This window comes from Corvus kubaryi, unplaced genomic scaffold (genome assembly GCF_017639235.1).
Source record: "Corvus kubaryi isolate FWS band 111438036 unplaced genomic scaffold, C.kubaryi_AGA036_p1.0 37353, whole genome shotgun sequence".
NCBI lineage: Eukaryota > Metazoa > Chordata > Aves > Passeriformes > Corvidae > Corvus > Corvus kubaryi.
In genome coordinates, this window is record NW_024581115.1 from 5,322,595 (window position 1) to 5,339,981 (window position 17,387).

Below are 17,387 nucleotides of genomic sequence, written 5' to 3' on the forward strand. Positions count from 1 at the left end.
TCTGCTCTTCAGTAACATAAATCAGAAATAAACACATCTGCCTGCTAGAAGGAATGGAAGAAACCACCAGCCAGAGCCAAGACATGCAGAGTGACTCCATTAGGACCTGCCTTTGTTTATTCCCACAAGATTTAATGGTCTGGCTGGCAAGTTAATATGCTGAGGAGGTCACCTCCAAGGTAGGAACCCACCCAGAGACCTTCCCCTGGCAGGGAAAAGCTCTCTCAAAGGAAAACAGCAAGATTTTTTTTCTGTGGAGTCAGCAGCAGTGTCCAGGCATCTATGTCAATAACTTAAAATAACTGTGTAAACTGAGGAACAAGAAAGAGACAAATCCTCAAGGTGTCTGAACAGAAAAATCATGGCCCAGGAACCCAGTTGGGGCTTTTTTGGGGGGTGGAGGGGCTGCTGTGGCTTGTTAATAGAAAAATATGAAGGGTATCCCTGTCTAAAATGAGCTTTTTTGAACACTGGAAGCCTATTACAAGAAATTCCCAGAAACAAGTAACATGAATGCTCCACAAATCTCAGCTTCTCTCCAAAAACAGAATATTTCCTTCAAAAAGGGGAAGGTTTCATGCAGTTCATTACGAACAATAAACCTGACCTGGCAGCTCATGGATTCACCCAGACTGGATTCCTTGGACAGCCTCAGGATTATCCAGCAGTAAACCAAGATGTTTTTATTTAAGTGCATCCAAATGTTACAAAGATAAAGGACATGGTGCATCCAGGCTGCTTTATTGATTCCAGAGTAAGAACTATTCCAGCAAGGCATTTCTTCTTGTGATCCCAAGGTCTGACCTGCTCTCTTTAGTATCTGTTTCAAAATTCCCTACTCGTTGTCCATGAAGTATGATGAAAGACAAGAATGCTCAACAGCAGGCAACACTGATCCCCACCTTGTCATTATTTCAGCTTTACAGGAAAACAGGCAAGATGGAAGTATCTCTGAAATAAAGGGTGTTGGTCCAAATATGGACAGTGCCTCTGTTAGAAGAAAAATAGGAGTATTTGGAAAAAAACGAATGCTGAAGAATGAAAAATCTCAAAAATTGAGTTAGAAATCCTTCATAAAGATTAATACCCCACGTGGGCTAAAAGGATCAGAGGAAAAAGCCTGCTCTGCAGTGCTAGCCAGCCAGTCAATGAATAAATAATGCAGAGTCAGTACTTGCTACAGGTCAAGGCTGAGGTGTGCTGGGACAGAAGTGAGAGGTGAAATAAGTGATTTGAGGGGAGATGATGGACACACTCAGAGGTGTGTACTTGGGAAACTGGACAGTTATTTCCTGTGCACAGTCCCCCCTGAAAAACTTCAGTACAAAGCCACCGACACTCACAGAAGATAAAAAATGGCCACACAGATACTTTGAGGATAAATTAACAATCAGTAAGAGAGAGCTGGAAGCAGGGTTCAGCCAATGATGTAAAATGAGCTTTCAGCTTCCTACGAATGTTCACAAGACCCAAAGCACAGCAGAGCTACAGCTTTCCAGGGTGTTTCACAAGGAGCAGTGGACACTCAGCAGAGGATTCCCACCACTCCAGGATGGTGCCTTTGCTGGATTTTCCCAGGCTGAGACAATCCATATGTGCCAGAGCCACCTGCAGCTCAGAAAGGAAATAACTCTGCTGCTGCTCCTGGAGTGTTTGCTTGGATTGCCACACAAGAGACTCAAAAAGGAAAGACAGGAGTTGGGATTTTTTTTCTTCTCTTTTTTTCTCTTGGAGAAGGGAGATTGGTTGTATTTATTCCTCCCCACTCTGACCTGACCTCCAGCAGCATATCCTGGTTTTACTCCTAGAATTCAGACAAGGCAAAAATACTGCACAAAGCTCCCCAAGAGCAGGTTAGAAAGAACCAATTCCCCTGCAAACACTGTGTAAGGATATCGGGATGCAGAAGGAACACGAGGAGCTCTTACATTAAAAACAATGCCATCTTCATTTACTGGGGAAGGGAAAGCTGTGAAAGAGAAATTCAATACTAAGAGATGCAACTGAAGAAACAAAACCTGATTTCCTTGACAGCACAGTCATCATCAATGCCTTTTCAGCTACATTTATTTCAGCGTGCACATTATTATGTGCTACAGCCTCCTGAAGCACCCAGCTTAGACCTTAAAAATAAGTAAGACATGAAGCTAAATTTCTGCTATAAATCCAAATTAAAATCTTTTTTTTTAAATAGGGTATCCTTGTAAACATTTCTGGACTTGAAATTGATCGAGATGGAGCACAGACTATTTCAGGCAGATGATACATATTCAGGAAAATCTCAACATAAATGTACCTCCCCAAACCTTCAGTTGACTCACAGGGAATTAAAAGCCACGATGATTCCACAACTGCTTACACAATGAAAATGTTATACACAAGAAATGCTAAGAAGTCCATCTAGAGTTCCTAGAATCACAGGACAAAAAATTAAAATTTAATGCATATTACAGGACTGAAAGGTAGGTGTACACTAAAAACCTTCTCTGACCACATACTTGCCAATTTTTCAAAAGCTCCTGATATTCCACAAAACATTTGAATGGAAATATGGTTTTAAAAGTAGTACAACTTCACAGAAATCCTCAGGAGGCTTCACTCAATCTCATTGTAGGGAGTCGAATCTGGCTTGCTCTCCTGCTGCATTTTCTATTTTACTCTGGGCCTTTTCACACCAGCAGCCCTTCCCTTTCCTTACAAGTAATTTCCTTTCAAAATACAAATCAGCATTCCCAGATCCTTGTTACGAGTCTGCTTTCAGGTGCAAAGCTGTAATTTTAACATCAGGACTGAGACCCAGTACACACTGCACAAGTCCTGACCTTTTTTTACTTTTAAGTACAAGGGCTCTTTACAAAGGTCTCACACAACTGGGACACAACAAGCCACATTCTGTCATTGCCCCTGTTCAATTAAGAGCACTTCTCTGCAGCAGCTTGGCATCAGACTTATGCTACTTGAACAAATCCTGCCCTTGGAGTAATCAGAGTTCCAGGAATCAGAGCCCTGCAGTTCCCAGTAGCAACAGGCAGCTGAGCCTCAGAAAGGGGCAGAAATGAAAATATTTCAAATTCAGAATTATCTGTCATTATCTGGAAATTATTCAGGGTATTTAAGTGGTCTAAAATAAATTAAACCAAGTTTGTTCCTAATAAGCAGTGAATTCTACTTCCACTCTGCCCCAGGCACATCAGCCTTCTGCAATTACTGCTTCCTGCTGGAGGCTACCTTCAGAAACTTTTAGATTGCATTTTTACTTCCTCATTTGCCATTTAAATTCTCCCTAGATCTAGGCATTGCTTTTAGGAGTCTGGATATTGAAGCTTTAAATAGAAGAATCTCAGTGGCACTAAAACATACATCAAATTACTGTATTTCTTTCCAAAGAAGAGCCCTCCTACCATGGACTGTGCACAATATCCCAGCAAATTACCAGTGACAGGTTTGGTCATCATATTGACCAGATTACTGAGGCTTAGAGACTCCAAAAGACACCAGCTTGATTTTATTTCTCAATGTCCATCTGAACGTTCCCAGCAAGAGATGCACCATGTGCAGGAGTTATTGCAAGACATAGGATCTTCAAAAGATGAAAATCCAAGAGGAGATGAGCTGAGATTTCCCTCATGGCCTGAGATGATCTTGTTGAGCAGGATTTGATAGAGGGCAGCTCCAGGAGTGCCACCTCCTTTTAGTGCCACTCGCAGCTGGCATGACAGACAGGAGTAACCAGCAAACACAGGTCCATTCATGTTTAGACTGCACTGCTATCAGGGATTTTTGGGGAAAAAGCCCTACATTTAAACCTCAGAGTAACAGCAGGAATCAAATTCAATCCAGCAAAGCAGTTGCTGGTGATCTTGGTCTGCCTTGACACAGACTTAAAATATGGTGTAATGCAAATTCCTTGGAATAAACAGGCTTTAGGACAAGTATTTCAATATGGAACCCAACTGACTTTATTATTTCCTTGCATCCAGCCATTTTAACAATTCTCCCTTGTTAGTACAGCAAGGAAGACTTTTTCAGGTTTGAGAAGAAATGAAATTACAGAGGACTCATCTTGCTGGTGTGCCCAATGAGAGCTGCCACAAGTCCAAGTGTCCTCTCATCATTCCTCTTTCTATTGCTCTTCAGTGTAATTCCCCCCAGTATTTATTATTTCCATAAGAGGGTACATTATAGAGTCCAAACTGTATGCATTTAAAAAAAAAAAAAGCACATTCCCAGATTTTCAGTGTTTCACGGAAATTAAACATCCAAGTAATACACCAGATCAACAGGGTTGCTTCAGAATTTGATTGAGGAAAAAAAAATTTGCTTTTTCTACCATTTATTTATCAACCTCCTGACCCGCAGAAATCTTTGATTGCAGTAAAAAACCCAAAGTAGTTGGCAAGATGATGCATGTGTTTGTTACTTTCTCTGTACTGCAATGCACACAAGCTCCTCTTGGAAGTCCCTACAATTTAATATTCAGGGAAGACCTGAATGGTGGTCCTAGTTAAGAGAAGAAGTCTTCATACTAAACTGGGAAAGAGAAGTCCAAAAATAGCTATTGAGAGACTTCCTGAATATTGAATCAGTAGTAATTCAATTTAAAAGAAGTTCAAGTAAGTGCCAGTAGCCAAACCCAGGTGTATTCCCCACTGATCCCACACTCAAGAGAATCCATCCCTCTCAACAGAAGGTGTGTTCTAGAGAGTAACAGTCACCTGGCTCAATTAACTTGGGTCAGACTTTCTACATCACATTAGTAACTGAAGAGAGTAAAGAACTGAACAGGTAATGGCAGCCTGGGGAGTCAAGATTAAGGCAGAGCCCAAAAGATTGTCTGTACCTTTCAAACTGAAGAATTTTTAAAAAATAATAAAAAAATGAAGAGCCCAATTCTCTTCTCTGTACAGCTCACCCTCTCTTCTTTGTAGCCTGTCCCTTTGGGACATGAAGACACACTGTTTTCAGAATGCATCAAATTTAAGGTGTCCTTAAGCCACCATTTGCAATGTTTATGGAAAAAGACACATGAAAACAAAGTGTGTGTCAGTGTGTTCCCACAGCTGGGCCGTTCTAATTGCGTGTGAGGTTACAAGAGATGGTATCTCCCTTTCTCTTCCTCTCTTGCAGGGCTTCTCTCCTTCATTTGAGCTCCTGTCCCGTGCCCAGAGGAGTCACCCCAGGACTGGGTCCCCGATGCCGTGCTCCGGGTCGCAGGTGAAGGAGATGGTGATGGCAAAGCGAGTGCCCCACTGAACCTTCTCCACCCGGTGGAGGTTCTCTGATCCAGAGGTGAAAAACGACACCCGGCCTGCAAAGACAAAGATTTTAACCCATGAATGGAGTCTGCCACTCAGCTGCAGCTCTCCCTACACAGCTCAGCTGTTGTCTGGCTCCAGCTGTTCCCCAGTGACCTGAGAGCCCAAAGGTGATCACAGACAAATTGCTACGAGCTTACACTGCACTCTGACAGCTTTTTACTGTTTAAAACATACATTAATCCTTCGTGCCATGAAGCTGGAGATGCAATTCCACCACAGCTTGTAGTTTATAAAATGCAGGAGGAAGCCAAGAAGTCAGTTCTTGGTAGCTTCAGTTAGAAACAAAAAAGCGCAACTCTAGCGCCTGTCAGCAAAGTGTGATGATTTCCTCCCTGCTCCCCTTCTAGTCCTGGCTCTAATTTTAGACCACAGAAGGAGGAAGCACTACAAAGGTGGCAAAAAGTCTTCAGTGACAAAACCTCAGCAGGTTCACAAGCAGCTGTGGCAGCTTATCAGCATTGTACTGAGTGTTTGCTATCGCTTTCTGTGCCTGGTCTGATCACTCGCCGCTCAGGCAGGTTACAAAGTCATGTATCAGCCATGTACAAATTCACCTTCCTGAGAAAGAGCCACTCCATCCATGCACTGGCTTGGCAGTTGTTTTATAGATCCAAGTGCTCACTGCTGTGCTTGCTCCTGCCCAAGCCTTGACCACCCCTGCCCTGCCTGGGGACACTCGGGGCCTCAAGTGGCATCGGGTGAAATGGAAATGCAGTGACTTTGGTGATGACAGCAGAGGTACACTGCCATCCCACTCGATGAGGCAGCAGAATGGAGCCCTCTGCACTCCCACAGTATTAAACTGTTCTGAGAATGTACAAGTTTGATGTCCAGCAAGTAATTCCAAATGACGTGGCTTCGTGGGACTGCTCAAGTTCTCCTGAGGAAGCCAGAAACGCTCCCCTGCGCAGCTCCTTCATCCCAATAGCACGCTCTTTTCCTACTCAGGCTTTTCCCCCACTGTTCAAATTAAAGTTTGTTTAGAAGCTGATGCCTGCTTAAAGTCTGCACAACAACATAAACTACTCCAACTCTTACCCCACCTCCATGGCAGAAATGGGCACCAGGCATGTAGCTGGGTTTCTCTTCTAAAAGGGATCCCAAAGATCCAGAAGTTCCTTTGTTTGCATGCTCTTAAGCAGCACACATGGGAGATCTGGACAAAACTAGACTGGCTTTATGGGGCTGGGTTTACCCACTAATCCCTGAGTCCCTTTCATGTTCAGCTGCAGCTCACATCTAATCCTCAGAGTGCAGCCCAGAGTCTTTCATGACAATTTCATCCCCCTCTGAGCCCATGGCTGCACATCAGTAAAGGGCAAAGTTAAACACATGTAAAGAAGAGATCCATTTGTATGCACAGCTCATTCCCACCTCGGTGTCCTGCTTTTCTGGATGAAAGCCTAAATGAAGGCAGTGTGCTCTTGTCCTGCCAGTGTTGCCATGAACAGTGCTGCCCTCAAGGATTCCATACAAAATACCCAGGTCATGATTTTTTTTTTCCTTTTAAACCATATTTCAACTTCATTAAAATACATTATAATTGGTCCCTCACTGGCTCACCCAAAGCTTTGCCTTAAACTGACTTTCAAGCTGTTTTGTTTGATCTCTGACTCGAAGTAATTCAGAGCTAGACAAGGTTCAGTGTGTTGTTTAAGCCAGTTAAATTGATTTTTTTTTTTTTGCTATACTGAATGTCTTTTAAGTTCTTTCTTTAATAAACATGTCTTCATATATATGGTATCACCTGCTTCCATATGCATCCACTGGGGTCTCTGGGTAACTGAACAAGGCTATAGTCAGGTTTCAAAGATGCTTCTTCCTCAGCTGGGAAGAATTCCTTTTAAACTTACTTCCTTTGCAAAAGTTTTGAAGCAAAAGCACACTCTTTGCATGGTACGTTGTTTTTATCAGTATAAATGTTCAAAAAGAGGGTAAAGAATGTTAATTCCCATCCCATCTGACAAAACCTTCAAGGGATATATGGCAATATCCTCATCCAGATGATGGTCACTGGCAGTGACCAAGGCCAGGGCACTCCTAACAACCTCTTACAGGAAGCAAGATCTTAATTGTATTAGAGGTAACCACTTATTCTCCTGCCATTTTGAGAATCCATTTTTTGCACTGATCCACAGGAATCATTATCTAAGAAGATATGCCAGTGCCAGTCACAAGACCCACTGCTATAAATTTTATGGGATCCCAATTTAGATGAAGCAACACTGTTATTTTAAGGAATAATATTTAACAAGCAGCAAAAGCAATGGAGATTTCACTGTGCAGCAATTATGTAGCATTTAATTACTCAAACAAAAAACCACTGGAGGAATAAATGTATTAAATACAAGCCTTTGCTTTTCCCTGCTTTTGCTTCCCCAGGTTTAACTCAGAACTGCCCCTTAGCAGTGAATTCTTCTTAGATTTACCCAGAGCTATCTCACAGCAAAACTCACTATTCCCAAAAGGCTTCTCTTGGGAAGTGTTATCCCTGTTGAATCTTCAGCTGCACTTCCATAAACAAGATGCCTTCAATTTGCTCCCTAACCTCTGTCCTGAGAGGCAATACAGATTGGAGGGAAATACAAAGGGAACAATTTTCAATGACATCTACACCCTTGACATGTAAACTCAACAAAACCACTTGCTCTGTCATTTGTTTCCTTGTCTCTAAAATGAAAGTAGTACTGACCTATTCTAACAAGGTTTCTGTGAACATTAATTAGTAAGCATCATTAAAACACTCTGCAGTTAACACATGCTCTGATTTACAAGTATTATTTTAAAAAATTATCTTCTGTTGTTCTTACTCTGGCAAGAGGAATATTAGTAGGGCACACCAGTTTAAATTATGACAAGATGTGGGGAATATATGAAGTGATTTTGAGAACCATAAAAAAGTTAACAGACCACAATGCTCATAAGAAAAAATACTCCATGATTATTATATCTCTAATATTATACATTAGTTGCCTAACAGATTGGAAGAGCCCTTGGGAAGTTAGCTGGTCCAATTCCCTTTCTTAAATCAAGGCCAATTCCTAAATTACATCCAGCTCCTGAGGTCCTTTCCAAGCCCAGTTATTCTGATGACACATGGAACAGGCCAAGCACATCAGCATCAATTCTGGCCACTGCTTCTCTCTGCAGCTTGCCTGTTTTGCCACTGGACTCTAAGCCCCTTCATGCTCCCATCCTTCACATGGAATTTCCCCTTCTGCTTTCTTGGCAGCACCCTTCTGGCTCTCCTAGTTTAATTCACTGCCATATTTCCTTGTAAACTCCTTGGGTCATGAGAACTTCAAGGAGAAAAAGCAAATGATGTGTTGGATTGTCTCGACCATCACTCCATTGATAAGGGAATGGTAACTGTGCCCTCACTCTCCTCCCTGGGGACACCAGGGAAGGGCAGGGGGAATGGAAAGGGCCTCACCACCATCCACTGTCCATGGCAACTGGTTGGGAGCACTGGGAAGACCGAGCTGCTGCTCAGAAGGAAATGAAGTGACTCATCTGTCTGGTTAAAGGGAAGCAGAACAGTTTATTTGGCACCACAGATCTAGTCAACATCTTTCATCTTATGCACTGACAGCTTCCACTGGCTGCCTAGCATTTATCAGCTCTAAAAGTTACTCAGGAAAGAAGGAAAAACTGCATCTCATCTGCTGAATGACACCCAGACAGAAGCACTGCCAGGGAAAATGCACAACAGTTGTGTTCTCATCCTCGTCATCTGTTTAGGATTAATCACCAATTCATTCTCATGTAGAGTGTCCAAAAAACCCATCATATCATTAGGCAGGTAAACTGATAATAATGTTTTCTGCAAGCATGCAACAAAACTTATTTAACAGATACACTTATTCAATTACTTACAGAAAAAAAAGTTGAATGGGCAGAATTTAAGCAAGTCCTTTAAGCAAACCCCACAAAAGGAATGTGGACTGACAATGTCTGCAAGTGCCCTACTCTGGGGTGAAGAGAGCACACCAGAAGAGAGGGCACAAGCTTCTCTGAACAATTTTGCTACATTTATGTCAAGCACAGAAGAATAAAAATCCCTATGGCCTAAAAATGAAACCCCAAACAAAAAACTACCTGCAATGGGTATCAAAGCCTAGTTACAAACTTGTCCCACATTTAGTTACTAGACAGAGATTACTTGCTGTTATAAATAAAATCACTGATTCACATAGTGAAGTCTCCCACAGCCAGCTTGTAATTTGAAGTATTAACAAGACTCTCAAAAAAGTAGCTGCTTCTACTTTAAATTCAGATGGGCCTGGAAAACTTCCAAATTACAGTTTTTAAAGAAAATTAATGAACTTACTTACTTCCTGCTAAAAGTGTATGAACATTTTTAGACATCAACAGAATCCCTGTCTGCTTCTCTCCTACCAGCACAGTTGGTTGCTCAAAATCACAGCAGTTTCCACTCCGTCTGAAGGTGTGACAACCCTGGGGAGTATTTAGAAGTGAAAACTGAGTAATTGCTCTCTCCAAATCAATAATGAGTCTCCCCAAGGCCTTTTGGCTCCATCTCTTCTCCCTAGAGCCAAGAGAAGGACAGGGATATCACCCTGGCTCTGCCTCCCAGTTCTCCCCTCCAGTGCTCAACCTCACCCAACCAGTGCTGCCAGGTCTGCTCTGCTCTCCCTGTCAGAGCAGCTGCACAAGGGCTCAGAACTGGCCTCCTACAAAAAGTTCTCACTAAGAACAAAGTGTTGCAACTTCAGTCACATTAAACAACCTCAGGATCATCTATCTGACTTTTCCTGACCTTGCCAAACATGGCATGTCCAGTAGAGCTGTGGTCCAATCACATGGATGCCAAAGTTCTGGGTTTTGGGCTTCTGATAGAGAAGGAATTCGTCCTTCCTTTTAGGAAATCACTGAAGCATAAGCACATTGAGCTCTGCTGCTCAATGATTCCAAAAATGGCCCTTAAAGAGGCTCCATCAGAGCCTCTGTGGCATGTGACATTCACACATGGCCTAGGAACCAAGAAATGAACTCTCACTACTGAACCACGGTCTGACACAGCTGAACCTGGTATTTTATTTTACTTCACCTGTTACATTACCTGAATTTCATGGAGTAACTCTTTGAAGCTGATTCTCCACTGCTTTCTGCCTTCAGCTTTGCTGCATATTTTCTTGACCAGTATCAACTCAAATTCAGGAAATATTGGCCTGCACATGGATTACATAAAGGCACAAATGGGACATGCTACGTGTGGTCCTTTATAAGCAAGTCTTCCGTGGCAGGGAAAAATCCTTAGAGGACAATTCTCAATGCTGACAGTGCTTCACAATGCTCTGTGGAACACTAACACAGGACAACTCTTCCCCCAGAATTCCTCAATCCTTTCATGCTCCAGGCAGTGTGAGGTGACCACTGCTCCCCTCAGGAACAGCTGCCTCAACAAGGCAGTGAATTTATCAGAAGTCACTCACAGGAACACCATGTTAGGTGCAGGTCTGACCTGCACTCCCAGGTACCTACTGCTTTATGGGCCCAGTTAAAACAGTGTTTCATTTAATGCCATTGTCAACCTGTCATCAAACACCGTTAGAATACAAAACCTGCCTGGAAGACAGTTACTCTTCCACAGATAACAAAACAAAAAGCAAGTTCTACAGAGAAATAAGGAGCTATTTTCTATGTCTTTTTGACATGACTGCAGCAGGTCCTCCTTTTCCTACCACTTCTCTTTGCAATCACCTCACCAGTCCCTGGCACAATTTGTGATGAGTATTGCAAATCAGTAAGAATTGCTGTCCTTTGCATGGCTGGTGCTCACTGCAGCTGCTCATGCTGGCTCCATTTGTTCCTCAGCAGAACTGACAGCTACTTCTGTGGATTTTTAAAAAAACATTCTCAGCTTTCAGCTGATACTGATTCAACTTCAAGATGTGCTCCAATTTTTTACTGATTGGAGCAAAACTAAAGCTAGGATTGGCAGAAGATTATAATGCTCTAGACTGAATCTGGATGATGTGGATTGAATACAGAGAAGGATGAGACTATCTATATGGGGGGAACTTCCCAAATATCTTATACCTTCAAATCAAATATTTTACACTTCCAGAAACACCCACTTCTGACAGCTGTGAGAATATGTTAAGTCTGGTATTAAAGGAGGAGTCACATTTCAGACTCCAATGTACAGAATTCATTTTGCACCCCAGATTATTTTCTTCCAGAAACACACAGAAGTGACTGCGACCTTTCCTTCTGCCTTTGTATAATAAATGACTTGTATGAAGAACAAATTCCCTTGTAAGCTGAAAGTAAGTGCAGCAAAGCTGACCTTCAAGCCAAGAAATGCACATGCAAATAAGGAACACAGAACCAGTACTGAGATTTCATTCCAACAGCAGAGTTTCATCTACACTTCATGATCAAGCGAAGTCTGACCTGTCTCATACTGCCAGACCCCAAATTCACACAAGACTCTGTAAAATGATGAAATTTTAAATATGGAATTTTAAAATATGAAACTTCAAACACTGACAAGTTTAGCAGCAGCAGAAAATATACCAATTTTGTGACTGAAAAAGGAAAGCCTTGATGTCTGCCATTTATTTTTAATCCTCCTGTATGTCTTGCAGATTACTAAATCATGTCTCAGACCAGCAAAAAGAGTTAATGTTGAAAGGGCTTCATTTTGAAGGACCTCATTCAAAATGTTGCTCTCTTTCTTATAGTCTCTCAAAAACAGAGCCAACCCTGGTGTGAGGGGTGGAAAAAAAATCCCAGTATGACAATTTTGGAAACAGAATTTCCATATATATTTAAAAGGCACAGATGCGACTTCAGATCTGTTTCTATGTCACCAAAAAATGTTTTCTTTTCAAAGTCATATTTCCCTTGGCACTAGGAATTCTCTTCCTCGTGGTACAGTGAGTTTCTTGTGGCAGACAGAGGTCCTGACTGAAGTCAAAAGACACATATTCACTTCTGAAGCCCATCAGGGCACAAGAAAGATGTGTTCCTTCATGCCACGTTTGGTTATGAATTAGCCAAAGGTCTGTACACTTGAACTGGTGCTGACTTGTTCATTTCTGTTAAAAAGAAAATAATCTCAAGAGCCTCAAGGTTAATAAATTATAATTCCTTCTTAAAGCTAATGTTTGCCAACAACCAAACTGGGGGATGTTAAAGATCATCCTACAAATTAGAGAGTCTTTCAGTCAAATATGTGAGAGTCAGGACTTACAGACGTCTTAGGTAATCTGCAAGTGATCTACACTGAGGGAAGTGATAAGCAATTTAATTTATGCTCCACTCCTAGCAGAACAGTTCTCCCTGTCCCCAGCTGCCTGGCTGACACTGATCCTCATCAGTAAAGTGCTGCAAATGCACATGCAGCAGCAGTGGGACTTGCCCAGGCAGCACTTTCAAACACAGGACATCCCACAATGTTTTATTTTTAATTGCTTTTTCTTGTATTTCCAATTACTCCTTTTCTGCTCTGCTGTATCACTAACAATGCCTTTCTGCTCCCCACTGACACTTGAACAAATTGCTGCTCACAGAAAAAGAAACCTGCTCATTTTGGCACACAGTATCAGGTCCCCAAAATGCAGGCTAAGTATGAGACAACAAGAAGTGCCAGGTTTCAGGACTGCAGTGGCATAAGCAATACAGAAAAGTAAATTAGCTGTCAAGCACGAAAACTGAACCAGTGATTATGACAGTCATCCTATAAAAGCCTGGAGCTCCTAAATGAGAAGCATGAAAGATCATCAACATGTGGTTTTAAAAGTTGAGCTGGAGTGACAAGAGAAGCACAAAGGATCAAAACAAGCGTAAAACAAAACAAACAAAAGCCAAAAAGACAGGAGAGAAAAAACACTGCAGAGGAACATTATGAACATGAAAAATACATCAACTTGTACCAGCGACAGAAAACAGCCTGGGGTCATTCTTTCACAAAACACATTTTATCAGCAAGAGGAAAAACAAGTGCAAATGCCTTTGCACTGTGCTTCACCTCTAAAGTTTTTCCCCTTTGCTCACAGGACATCAGTGGTACTTGTGCACCAGAGGTTGTGACACAATCACAGCACCCCTGACAACTGTGGTAACACAGAGTTGTGTTGGAAAAGTGTAACTGGCATTAAGATTAATTTTCTCTTGTGTCCGTGAAGCACAGTTGTGCTATTCCCTACGAGCTGTGCATTGTTTTGTTTCAGGTGTGTCCTGTGGCACATGTTGCCCATACAACCCCCTGGCAAAGGGAACAGCCAAAAAAGAAAAAGAAATTCTGTGTTTCATCAGCTTCCCCTTTTTCCTCCAAAACGACAAAGAGTAAAGACCCTGCAGCAGAAAACCTGCAAATTAACACATGGGGCTGAATGGAAGCAATTGCAGAGTTACAGACTTTTGGAAATTAAGTCAGGGGCACATTGCACACTGCAGCCAGGCTGAGTGCCCCTGCACTGAGGAGACAGCTCTCCTCACATACCTAGAATTCAGCTGTGATTTCTACAGCTATAAAAACCTGGTAATCTTAGAATTGCATCTGGAAACGAAACAGTTTAATCTGCTCCCTTCCAAAATACTGGCGGCAGCATTTTGCAAAAGATGATGCTTTCAGTTTAGAGTTCATTTCCAGTCAGAAAAAACAAAATAATCAAACACACAATTCTTGAACAGCAAACCCAGAATGCAGGTAATCTCAGAGTTTATCTAAAGCAGCCTCACTGCAGGTGAGTGGATCACTATGATCCGTAAGTCAAAAAACTCCCATCCCAATTTGCAGGCAGCAGTGGTCTGAAGTCAGTTCTGCTTGGGGTAATGCCTGGCAGCAGACAATTACTGAGGCTCTTTAAATGAGTAAATTTCCATCTTTTATGTCTTGCAAGATCAGCCACACTGCTGCAGGGAGAAAAAAAAAAAAGGACAACTTTATATTCCTGCTGTGTTCTGTCTTTTTTTTTTATTATAAAAGCTAACGCTGCTGGAAGCTCAGCACTCACCTGCCAGACAGATGAGCCGAGGCTGAGCTCCTCTCTAGGCAGCCCCAGAGTCATTCTAGTTTCAAATTATCCACATATTAGAAAATTCTCCAACCAGCCTGAAAGGTTTTTTATTTATTTATAACTGACAGCCATCAGAAGGTTCATCCCTGTCAGGCCTCCTGGAAGCAGGGATGGACTCACACCCAAGTAATCATCGTTCATCATGTTCCAGCAGGTCAGCAGAGCTGTGGCAATCAATCACCTTCACACCCAGCCCTCAGCCATTACAGGGTACTAAGTCCCACCTTGAGCAGCAAAGGAATTTCAGGCCAGTCTAAAATAAATAGCTTTAATTTGGACTTGCTGCAGTCACAGCTAGCTCTGCTCTTGCTGCACAGTGACCTGCTAAGCTGTCAGAACTAGCCACCTCTTCTAAGTCCTACAGCTTTCAAGGAAGTCACTTCTTGTGGCTTAACACCAGCTATTGCAGCCTGTGGCTAAATTTTAACCTGTTCTAATCCTTACTTTTTATGTCATCAATCTGAACACAGAGTGCTACATTACCCCATGTTATTTGTGCTGACACAAAACACAGTCCCACACCACCTGCCAGCCCAGCCAGTCAATAAATGGCACAACCTGCCCAGCTGCCTGCAGCCAGCCTGGGCTCATACCTGCTCGGGGCTCCACTGTCTTGTTGGAATCTGCATCCATGAACACGAACCGGCCACCCCCGAAGTCTTCAGAGTAGTCAGAGAGATAGAGCAGAGAAGTGTAGTCAAAAGAGCCATAAGTCACCTGTGGGGAAAGCCAAAATTACCAGAAATTACCAAATTCTTTATCTTATCTCTGCAGGATTGAGCAGATAGATCTGGTGGGTTTTTCTAGTTTTCAGTTTTTCATGTGTTTAATAAAGGGGTCTTTGAAAACCAAGAATGCTATTTTCTAGAAGTTATATATGTTTATTTGTCTATTCTCTTGTGTTTACACAGACACTACAAGACTAGCATGTTATGTTTATTATTTCTATATTACAGTTTCCATAATTAGAGAGATGCTCCTATACACTTCTATCACCCAAGAGCAAAAAACAACGTAGTGTCAGAAGTGCATTGCATCAAACAGACACCATTTATACTATTCCAAGATAAAATTTCACCAGGAGGTTAATAAGCAGAAGAATAGCCCTTGCCTAATGATTTCCACTCATTATCTAATCTTGGTTATAAGGTTTCTGGATACCTCGCTTGTATTCTTTCATGAGCTACCACACAGGAGGTTCGTGGTAACAGTAAATCAGAACTTCCAAGTAAACACACGTTTGTTGGAGGAGCTTCTACTCTCCTCCATACAGGTTTTGTTTAAAACTCTTCAAACTGGACTTTGGAAGTCTCTGCTTCTTCTCAGTCTATAGACCAAACACCCCACTTTTAAAGTATAACAAGGTGATCTTTCCTTCCTTTTAAAGCATTATTTTTAGCTGACACATACGCTGAAGTTGGAGAAAAGAAATACTACATACTAATGCTCAGAGTGAAGCTATCTAAATATTTAACACTGAGTTTAGCTGATTCTGGAAATATTTCCTTTCATATCTATGTGTCACCAGCAATTAAAAAATACTTGAAATCAATGTCTGTATTCTCCAATTTCTTTGTGTATCACAACTCAAAAGTTCAGCATTACACTGTCAAACAGTGAAATGTGCAGCACAGCACTACTGCATAAATACACAGCATTTGCAGAGTGTTTTGACTGACCTGCCGACTGTTAGAGGTAGGTGCTACTTCCAAACTTAGAAGTTTTCTAAATATTTTCAGTTTCAAGTTATACTCATTAGTGCCAGTTAAATTTTGGCTCAAGAGCAGTTGTACACATTTTCCTGTAAGGGCAGTGACTAAAGAGAACACAACACTAGATGGAATAGGCAGACATTTTCATTCATACTCATGTTATTATTTTGACCATAAGGACTTAAAGGAAAAAGCCAGATCTGGTGATATGCTGCCCTACACAGTCTGAATCACAAAAATGAGAGAAATATTACAGTGATCCCCTTCTCCCTGTATTTTCCCAAATCTTGGTAGCAATACAAGGCAATAAATGGGAATTAATGAGCAAGTGCTAGTGCAACACCTCAAACCACCCATTCTACAGCCCTTCTCATGCAAATCAGCTTTGCAAAGGTATTTTCCACTTCACTGATTTGGTGATAAAAACTTCCAGTCGATTTAAGGAAGTCTCCAGCCAGTGAAGGCATGAGCACAGTGAAGAAGTTCATTCAACTCATACTTGCAAGTTTAATGCATTAGAATTGTTTTTATCAACTCTTCAGTGGAGCAGCAATCTTTGCTCCCTCAGGCCACTCTCCCTCCACTCCAAGGTGGCCTTACCAATTCTAAACTTCTAAGAGCTGACTACAAACCATTTCAGCCTAACCAAACACACTCGATTTCTACAGATGACTAATCTGGGGAATGAAGTGTGCAAGGGAAAATGGCTTTTCTGTTCCTGTCCTTATTCATTACTCACTCTCAGAAGCAGCCAGGCCTGAGAAATGCAACACTATGGAAAGGAGGCATGAAATTATACTCAGTTGTTTAAAATGCTAGAAGTTCCCCCATGTATATCAAATATATTTGTTACCCTGGTAATGATTTCCAGTACCAGACATGAATAATTGAACCAAAAGTTCAAACTATGTGAGAAAAGCTGTCATTAAAAGCAGGTGATAAGCCATGCAGCCACACAGCTGCAAATCACATTTCTACAGCTCCTTGTAAACAACTCAAGAGAAAAAATGCAGGTATTTCCATTCAGCCTGCTATGTCACATGGTTAGTGTGCTCTTTTTGAACACTCTTTATCCAAAAAGTCAAACACAGATAATATTTAATGGTAGATGCTCATAATGATGTTTATATGACACTTCTTTAAAGGCTATTATTATAAATAGAACTAATTGCCAGAATTAGCCAGCCCCATTTTGCAGTGGGTTTTTTTGAGGGACACATTTCTATGCAACTAAACACTTGTAGGACCATGCAAGATGTCTGCAGATACTGAGGATATTTAGGACAGCATCCTCTGCTTTCCAGTGC

At 41.7% G+C, this 17,387-nt stretch overlaps 1 protein-coding gene across 5 annotated transcripts in view; it reads right to left on the minus strand.

Annotated features, from left to right (window-relative positions):
- The window catches only part of OGFOD3 (2-oxoglutarate and iron dependent oxygenase domain containing 3), a 43,560-nt gene that overhangs the window by 4,739 nt on the left and 21,434 nt on the right, over positions 1–17,387 (minus strand). For 2 of the 5 annotated variants that reach the window (XM_042032689.1, XM_042032687.1), the window contains 2 exons: positions 14,962–15,085; positions 3,936–5,308 (listed from right to left, as the gene is read on the minus strand). In XM_042032689.1, coding sequence (XP_041888623.1) covers positions 5,172–5,308; positions 14,962–15,085 — 261 coding nt within the window. In that variant the 3' untranslated portion in view covers positions 3,936–5,171. Of the gene's footprint in view, positions 1–3,935; positions 5,309–8,839; positions 14,205–14,305; positions 14,361–14,961; positions 15,086–17,387 lie in introns of those variants that run through there. The other 3 variants (XR_006016776.1, XM_042032691.1, XM_042032690.1) reach the window with 3 other exon arrangements.